The sequence below is a fragment of the Prosopis cineraria genome, unplaced genomic scaffold, assembly GCF_029017545.1.
Source record: "Prosopis cineraria cultivar Desert tree isolate PC_DT_omini unplaced genomic scaffold, ASM2901754v1 PC70, whole genome shotgun sequence".
NCBI lineage: Eukaryota > Viridiplantae > Streptophyta > Magnoliopsida > Fabales > Fabaceae > Prosopis > Prosopis cineraria.
In genome coordinates this window covers 30,254-40,242 of record NW_026555399.1, presented here as the reverse complement: position 1 = coordinate 40,242, position 9,989 = coordinate 30,254, and the positions used below count along the sequence as shown (strand labels likewise).

Sequence of the window (9,989 nt, the reverse complement as noted above, 5' to 3'; positions counted from 1 at the left end):
CATCACCTAGAATGGTAGAGCTAGTCCAACCACTAACCCTAGCAGACCCTCTCTCACTAATTTTCTCACTCATTCATACACGCTTGCTAAAATTGAACCACTTTCAACTTTCAAGTTTTCATTCAATTGTTTCTTTTAAATAAGAGAATTAGCCCTCTTGTTCACAACATCATTTATTTGGGACAACACGATCAACTATCAAGAAAGGTATTATGAATGGTAATATACTAATGTAAGCGACCAGAACGACTTAGCATACAGTGGACAACAGCCAGTACTATAGTACGATTGAAGTTTAAGACATGACTAATGAATAGAGGTTGCCTTAGTTTGAGGGCAGTCTGAGACATGTCTCGTTCAACTTAATTGCCTTAATTAAAGTAGCTACGTTTTGTTGCTTTCTCTTCTTGTGTGCCCCTACCATATTGCAAAGGGCACCATTCATCAGGTGCTAGCTAACCAAATGGTTCACATTACATTCTACCATATTGAACTTAATTAACCTTGAAAACACCAAATCTATAACTTACATTTCAACAAACCATGGATGGGTTATTTGAATATCGTTGAGTTGAATCATAAAACATGACGGGATAATTATGCAATTTTTTACTTTACATAAATTTCCTTTGAAAAAACATACATTTTTCTTAAATTTTCCTTGAAATTGTATAAAATCTGTGTTTTAAAAAATTATTATTTATATACACCAATGCATTGAAAAAAAAAAATCAATGTTAGAGAATGCACACAATAAAAATGCATGGGATTCATAAAGCAATTTGAAGTGAAGGTCAGAACATTTTTGTTAAATGAAAATGTAAAGTTATATTAATAATCACTTATATACATCATGCAATCAAAAGCTAACCCAAAAAATAAAAAATCATAGGAGTTTCTTTGATCATTCATCACCTCCATGCATTCATGTAAGCAATTTATCAAAGGTACAAAAATAAGACGAATGTAGTTTGCTTTATGTGAAGAGCGAAGACACTTTGCTGAACATCAAGTGGATATGTGAGTTGTGGAGGAGGAAACATACTTGAATGAGTTGCACTGGATGTTAGGACATATGCAAGAATGGAGTCATGGACTCGAACTTTGTTTTGATTCACACAACAAACGCACACACGTCACGTACTTAAAAATAAGCAACACATAAATATGGAATCAAACTAACTCAAGGCTTATTATAATATTAATTCAGTCACAATGGAGCTACAGAACTTAACGAAAGAAGAGTTAGAAAAGGGGAAAAGGGACAACAGAAAGAAGGTTCAAAGAGGAGTGAGACATATCATATCAAACTCATACCCCTTATTGGGCACAAACCCACCCTTACATAACGTCCCTAGTTCCCTAGTCTCTCAACTTCCATGGGACACGCTTGGAACGGTTACTCTTTCTCAAAATAGTGGGTCTATTGCCAACCATGTGAACGGAGCTATTTCTCTCCACATTTCTAGCAGTGTGTCAATCTGAGACCATTTCACGTGAACCACTAGTGGCCAAATCTTATCCATCACTTGCGATCGGCCCATTCATGATAACACACTCATAGAGAATAGGGCAGAGGAAGGAAGTTTGAATTTAAGAATGAAGCATGAAAAATAAGAAGCTGGTTCCTCATATAGCTTTCATTCATAAAGCACAAAGTGACAATGTGTGAAATAAGATTAGATAATTATTCCTTCCCTTATTTATTCAAAATGATGGGAGAAAATCACACTTGAGAACTTGAGAAAAACACACGCAAAGGCCTAGATTTTCTCATATTTTTTGATAAAGCCCTATTCTATAATTGAGCTTTTATTTGAACATGATCTATCAATGGTGGACTCGGCTGAATGGCCAATGGGTGGATTAAATAACAACACTAATTTTTACAAAAGATTATTTATTTTTTAAAATTACAGTGAAATATATAAAAATATTGAAGGGATAAAAATAAAGAGGTGCATAATCAAAAAGGAAATTACATCAAACTAAAGAGCAACTCATGGAGGTCAATATCCTAATCTTAAGTGGCATCTATATGACAAGCAAAAGGTCCAAATTTAAGGACTATGTGTCGTGATCAATTAGATTTTTATTCATTCATTTTTGTGTATGATCTATTTAAATAAGATTTTTTTTGGATTTGGAATATTTTATCTGTTAAGTTTAAGTCTTATTAGTTTGTAAAGTCTATTAGATACATTACTTTAGATTTATGAGGTGCCAAATAATAATCTCAAACATATAATTATATCTTTGAATTAGTTTATATGAGATGCCTCCTTGTCTTTAGAATATTTTAAAATGATTTTTTTTTTATGTTTAGAGTTCAGAATTTTTTTCAATTTAAAGGGCAAGTTGTATTTATTTATTTTTTCTTATTGAGCTTCTTTGAAATTTTTGTACCTGTGGCTTCTTTATTCTTAATAGAATACTTCTAGGTTATAAGTGTCTCAACAATTTTTGTTGTGGTTGTTATTAACTAAGGATCTAGAAACAAGTTTTTTTAGATTGTGTTTGGACGGATGAGATATAATTTGGGTTGAAAATTTAAATTTAAAATATTATATTTAAAATCTTACATTTAAAATTCATAGATTTTAAAATTTTTATTTAGATGATATAAAAAAATTTTAAATTATAATATTAAAATTTTTTATTTAAATCTTAAATAAAATTTTAAATTTGAATTTAAAGGTATCTTAGATGACATTGGAATTGGCTTAAATACAAATCCATATGTAAATAAATATAACATTAAGGTTTTAGTTAATCATATTTTTTGTGTTTTCAAGTTTCCACTCTAACCTATTTTGTTGTTCCTAGGCTCTCCAGACAGGTTGCTAGAGCATCATATTAGTAACTCTGTTATTTGTCATCCGTGGATGACACAAATAGCTGCAAAAAGTGATGGATAATTTTCTTTTCTTTTTTTTTTTTTGATACAAATGATGGATAATATTGTCCATCGGTTTTAAATACTGATTAATGATTGGATGCAACTAGTCCTTTAGGCCCATCCGGTGAACATAAACGGAGAAAACAAAAAGCATTCAAACAGAGTAAAAGAGGGGCAAGAGGCAGAAGCCCAAAATAGCCCGTTTTTGTATTTATTAACCCTATAGTGCCAATGGCCCATAGCCATCCGGCTCCCCCGCCCTGGTGTCCTTAGGCTTCTCTGCGAAGATTTTCTTCCGAGCTTTCTTGCCACCGCCGATCTCAAAATCACAAGGACAAGGGTTTCTTGAAGTGCCTGCCTGCCATTGAATCTTGCTCTGTGGATCTCTCCATCTTCGGATCGTTACGTTGAGGCTGGTAAGTCTTTGCGAATATTTCCTTGTTTTGGAATCCTGATCATCAAATCCCGATCTGACCTTTCTCTGTCAATTTCATGCTTGTATCTGCTTGCTTTGTGCTGTTGGATTGGTGATGTTTCCGAACTTTGGTCGCTTGGTTTAGTTTCCTGATGTTCTGCTTGTTTTCCGTTTAATCTCTGGAAATAATCTGAAATTTCGTGTTTACAATTATTTAAGATAAGGGGTATAATGTGGGAATATAGAAAGTTTGGGTGATTAAAGAGAAAAAGAAAGAACTCTGATAATGATAATATAAAATAGTGTTATAATCTCATTATTTGATTGTTTTCAAAGATTTGGTAAGATTGACAAAATTATTTCTAAATCATATAATCCTTCTCAAATATGATCCCCCAACAAATGCTTGGAGAAGAGAGTATGCTAACTTTATGAACTCCTGTCTCTGCCTTAGTTAATGTTTAGGTTGTTAAATTCATATTGTGGCTTGTGCCTTTGTGGATGGGTATTGTGAAAGGGGTTTCGGCTGGTTCTTTACATGTTGCCAAGACAACCCTTTGTTGTGGCGTTAATGTGATCAATTTTGATTTTTGGAAACTTGTCTGTACTACCAGCTCAATTACTACAATTTTTTTTTTTGGGGGTTATCTTTGGAATTTCGTTTACTTTGTAATGTCATCTATTTGAGAATTGATACAGTTGAATGGTTAAACTTTTATAAGATAACTAGTTAGACTTAGAGGACTGGCTTTTAATATATTTCAACTTGTTTGCAGGGAACTTTGATGCAATTGTTGTTTGTGATTCACACGAGGACATAGAAGATGTCAAGTAAGAAGGAAGAGAAAGCTCAGGCTGCGGCTGAAAGAATCAAGGCTGCAGCCTTGAGTGCTGCTAAAGGTCTTAGTCGTGCCCAGGCTGAACGTGCAGCAGCTGCCGCAGCGAGAAATGTGAACGCATATGGTCAAAAGGAAGAAGGGCCTAGCAGATGGCAGGAGAAAAGGGAAGCGAAGAGGCAAATGTATTTGATGAGTACCGAGAAAGCTGTTAAATTGGGAGAAAGAAAAGACCTCAAGCCCACCATGTCAACTGTTGGCAGCTCGGCCCAGTGCCAAAAGTGTTTCCAAAGTGGTCATTGGACATACGAATGCAAGAACGAACGGGTCTACATATCACGACCATCCCGTACGCAACAACTTAAGAATCCTAAATTGAGGGTGAATGTTTCTGTGACTTATGATTTGGATGATAATCCTGTCTCTAAGGATGAAAAGGTTGGAAAGAGTTCTAGTTCTAAGAAAACCAAAAGGAAACATCGGTCTGATTCTGATTCTGATAGTGGTAGTGAGGATTCAGTTTTTGAGACTGATAGCAAGTCATCATCAGTTACAGGTTCATATTATACTTCAGATAGTAGTTCAAGCTATAGTTCGTCCTCTGATTCAGAGGAAGAAAGGAGGCGAAGGAGGAAGAAGAAGGTACAGAAAAGGGGAAGGCGAAGAAGGTACAGCACATCATCAGAATCTTCAGATTCAGTTTCAGACTCTGACTCTGATTCTGATGATCGAAGGAGCAGGAGAAAGCGCAGGCACAGTCGAAGGCGCTAAATAAAACGGTGGGATATGAAATGAAAGAACTTTGTGCTTGTTGTGGTTTCGGTTAATGACGTAAGCTTTGTTCTATTTTGACATGTTTTAGTTTGGTATATTAAATCATGTTATCTTGAAGATTTTCAGGAGTCAGATTTGATCTTTCTCATTTTTTGGTTGCTTCCTTCTTGTGAAATGTGAGATCTTGGAAGACGTTCAGAAGCTAGATTTGATATTCTCATTTATTTCTCTGCACGAATAAAAACATTTGAGTCTTGAATCTCGTCGAGCGAAATTAAAGAAGTGGTTTCCACCATATATGATACACCTTCATGCTTGATATTTGTTCAAACAAGTGTAGCTTTTAGAGGTAACAACCGATAGATAATACATGAATCTCCATTTGTCATCAATTCCCGCACGGATCATATTTCTTTTGCGTTGGGACTTTAATCCTGAAAAATTGCAATGTTTTATTTTTTATTTTTTTTGAGATTCTTCAATTTGAAAGTTACAAAACTTGGGTTCTTTCTTCTTATTTGGAATATTTTATTTTCCCTAATCATTGTGTATGTGGGTGTGTCTATATATTAATATTCTATAGGATGGGCAATTGAAGTTTTGAGATATTTGCATACGACTTTTTTCATTTTTTTAACGTTTAAAATTAACGCACATAACTTTTTATTATTTTTCAAAACCTCTTATCATTAGTTAATTGTTATTTTATTAATATAGTTATTAGTATATCATATTATTGGAATATACATGCCAGAGAACGTGGAAAAATATTTTTATTATTTCTTAACACAATTTAAGGAGGGATAAAATTGTAATTTCATTTTTTAACATACATGATGATACTCTCATTTTTTTAATTGGGTTACATTGTTTTCATTGTTCATAAGTAATATAATTTTAGAGAAAAATTATAATTTTATTATTTTTTATCAATTAAAATAACATTTTATATTAGACAAATTAAAAAAAATATTTAAAAGTTATCATTGGTAAGAGTCATATAAACTTTATTATCTGCTTTGTTTATTGTCTTCGTACTCTTATTTGTTTGTGATTGTTTTTTTAAATGAAGTTTTCAATACTTATTCAAACAATAAAAAAAATATTATTAATATGTTACAAATGAAATGTGTGCAGTTTTAGAACAAGATATTTTTTTTCCCTCCTGGTGTTTTATATTGATTTTGTTAAAAATAACTTGTAAAATGTCATAATTTTCTTGTATTAAATGATAACGACATTTTTAAATTTTTTTATTTATTTAATATAAAATATTGTTTTAATTGATAGAATATATCAAATTATTTTTTTTTTCAAATTGTGTCTCCCATAAATAATGTCGCTTAACTAAAATATATATATATATATATATAAGTATTATCATGTATATTAAAAGTAAAAAATATAAATTGTTATCTGCTTTGATAGATATATATATATATATATATATCAACTGCTGATTAATTAATGAACACCTAAAACTTGACAATGAGCTGTCTTTGAAACTTGTGATAAAACGAGAAGATGCCTTCAAAGGAAGATAAACTTGTCTATGGGCAAGTATATAACAAGCCAAGTTTGATCATGCAATAAATAAAGTTTCATCCGATGTTAAGCATTCAGTAGCGCTTGCATCATCCCCAGAATTGCAGAAAACACACATTACTGGAATGTATTTATCCTAAACCTTTAGAACATATAAAGAAATTATAACAACGCAAGAAGATACTGAATATCCCAATGATAATGATTACAAGTCTCCCCAATTTTACATATAGATGTACATGGTGTTACTTGCTATCTTTATTCAATATTACTAGTGCTGATGTTAGTCACCAGCTACTTCTTAGGACTCAAGTCCGTGAATTTGGGACCCGGCTGCTCCTTGGATGGTTGATCAGAAGTTGAAGGCAGCATGGGAAGCTGAGGTTGCTGTTGAGCCTGCTGGGATTGACGATTAGCTAAACGATGTAAAGCCAACTGAGAAGCAAACTCGGAGGCAAGCTCTTTATAAGACTTGTTTTTATAAGCTGTCATACGTGCATGACTTTTCTTGAGGTACTTCAGTTGTACCCTCAATGCTTCGTTGAGTTCTGTAGGCACCGATAAGTCTGTCTATGTTAGTATACGCGAGTTAAACATAAGAACACCTAGAGAATAATCAAGACATTATCAAACAAGTCGTGTTTTCTTCTCAACATGAACCTATTTTGAAGATATAGCAGGCAAATCAATTTTTTCACTGCATTCTGTTCATTCAACAATGACTAGTGATGGCTAAAATGAAAACTTGGGACTCAAGCATACGTTGTCTAAGCTCTGTCTCTCCGTTGATTGTCTCTGTTTGCAACTTAATCTGCCTATTCTCAGCATCCATATGCCTATTGCATCCCTGCATTGGACGTGACACAAATTAGTTTGCTTGATCTACAATAAGTATAAATATTTCTTGAAACAAATGATAAGTCGTGCGTCTTGAATCTTGTCTCAGGTGAAAATGTGTTAGGGATTTCCACCTTACAGGCAATTCAGCATACTGTACTTGTCTAACATGCATAGCTTTTAGAGGAAACAACCGAAACATCGTGTGTTCTTAGAAACACCAATCTCCATGATTATGGAAGAGAGGATCATAGACCTCTGCAGCCATAGATGAAACAACTGATGAAGATATCTTCGGCTAGAGTTAAAAACTTCGTGACGTGTAAAGTTGCTAACCAAACTTTAGTATTTAGACAAAAGTGGAAGTATAGAATTTTCAAAATACACAAATGTAAAGTAACATCTTCGAAGACAAAGCATATAACGCGGGAGGAATAGGAAACTTGCCTCCTCCATGAAATATGTTACCATGGACATGTTTCTCAGAAGTTTCTCTGTAGAAACCCAGACAGACATAGTTAAAAAAACTTGTGGATACATGCAAATGGATGGGATAAGACCAATATAAACCGATGACAAAACTGACTTTTTCAAAGCAAAAGCCAATTTGATCATCCAGAATGAATGCGATATGAAAGTTTGATAGTATAATCATGCATCAATTAAAGGTTATTACAAGAATGACTCCAAGTGACCTTTTTTTTTTTTTTGGGCACGCGCGCGCGCTATAACGGACTATAACTGGGGGAAAAAAAAAAGAAATACATATATCTTTACATAAGAGTCTTAGACACATTGCAGTAGTTGTATGGTTCCACTTCCCAAATAAGAAAAGAAGATACTGAAAACCAAATGACAGATAAGAATGCGCATAACTTGTCAGCCCCGTAAGTAGTGTTTAGTGAGTAGAAAAATACTTTAGACATGAATTGAGAAGTGCACCTGCCCCATTTTCCTTCTAGATACATTTATCATTTTCTTTTTAGAAATGAAATGAGAAATGCACCTATCTTATTTTCTTTCTAGATACATTTCTCATTTTCTCTTTAGAAAACACTTTTTCATGTGCCAAACACAGGCTAAATGTACTTTTGAGTACCAAAATCTTCTCTCCTGATTTTGGACTTGCCAGCATAAATCAATAGTTCAGTATCACCTTTTTACCAAACTCCATGAGCAAAAGTGAATGACAGAACTCATTTGACTCAGGCAAAAGGAATAGATTATGGCGTGAACAAGTTGTACCAAATCTCTATTTTTCTTCTTTCTAAATGAAATTCCAAAATCAATTTATTTTAGGGTTTATGATTCTCACTTTCAGAAAAAGATAGAGACTTGATTATCGGACTAATCAATATCTCTACTCTAACGGTAAAGGATAATAATTAGTTCTATAAAATAAATGAAACATGGCTTTTCCGGTGCTCAATTCACAGGGAAAAAAGGCACACTTGTAATGGATACCATCTATAGCCCATCAGTCTCATAACTTCTCACAACTTCAATAATGTAAAGTGGTAATGTAATTTGCCTTCGTTACCTCAATGTTTTCAAGGACCGTTTGGAGCATTTCCGATTCTGCAAACTTGATTTTTAGTTCATCCAAAACACCATTAACAGTATCCTCCTCTATTTCTTCATCTGAATCAAAATTCAAATTGCTCGAATCAGGATCCATGGCTGATTCAATGTTAGACTTAGGTTTTGCTTTTGACAAATTCGAGTCAGACTCATCTTTATAAGCCACCATGGCTTTGAGTGTGACTCCGAAGATATCAAGATTAGAATATAACTCAAGCAATGACAGACAAATGTTTAGTTGGCAACGGTTATAAATTTTAACTGGTCTCCATTATTCAACCCATGGTGCAATGTACACAATTAGTTAACTTTTGGCCCCAAGAAGTTCATGAATTTTCGGATACAACTTTTAGTGCAAAGTTGATTATTTGGGGGCAGCTAAAAAATTATTGATATTTTAGCTATTTAATGTTCGTACACCTTATATAAAGGGATTTGAGCCCTTTGTTCAACATGTTGTCATTTACTAATGAAGTTGAATTTAATAGAAGTGATTAGTTTCTTACAATATGAGTGAACTAATGTTCGAATACTCACTAAACGAAATGACCATATCCAATGCTTAACCTTGCCTTGAACTTGGCTGTCTCCAATAGGAAGATACTAATACGCGCAGGAGGAGGTAAGTACATTTGGTGACTGACAATGTTTCAAATATGATTGTCTTCAATAGGAGAATCCATGCATAATAAAAATTTGGGGGGTTAGGCCCTTCATTAATTTGATTGAATTTCAAATTAAATTTGTCTTTCATAAATATATTTTTTTCATTTTTTCTACTATAATAAGTACTAGTTCCTATATATTTTTATCTTTTTCCAAGAACCAGCAATAACTTATTAACCTAAAGATGATCAAGATGTGAATATGAGTTATTCACATTCATAGATAATAAGATGAGTTAAAAGCGCATATCCCCTCTTTTGTTTATTTTGAAGGGTTAAATGATAAAAATGCCTTGAAACTTTTTCTCTGAAGGTACTTGGCATCCTAAAATTTTTTAGAGCATTTTTGCCCCAAAAATTTCAAAAAGAGAGTATTGTTGCCTTACTATTAAATATAAAGAACGTTGATTGTTAAATTAAAGTTGACCTTAGGTTAA

At 33.2% G+C, this 9,989-nt stretch overlaps 1 protein-coding gene across 1 annotated transcript; it reads left to right on the top strand.

Annotated features, from left to right (window-relative positions):
• Positions 1 to 3,126: 3,126 nt before the first annotated feature.
• Positions 3,127 to 5,183, top strand: LOC129295221 (uncharacterized). The gene is made up of 2 exons (XM_054933711.1): positions 3,127 to 3,315; positions 4,091 to 5,183. The coding sequence occupies exon 2, from the start codon at positions 4,139 to 4,141 to the stop codon at positions 4,919 to 4,921; it is 783 nt and encodes a 260-aa protein (XP_054789686.1). The 5' UTR covers positions 3,127 to 3,315; positions 4,091 to 4,138; the 3' UTR covers positions 4,922 to 5,183.
• The last annotated feature ends 4,806 nt before the right edge of the window (positions 5,184 to 9,989 follow it).

Coding starts and splice junctions, on each gene's coding strand:
- LOC129295221 (XM_054933711.1), top strand. CDS start 4,139: ATGTCAAGTAAGAAGGAAGAGAAAGCTCAGGCTGCGGCTGAAAGAATC.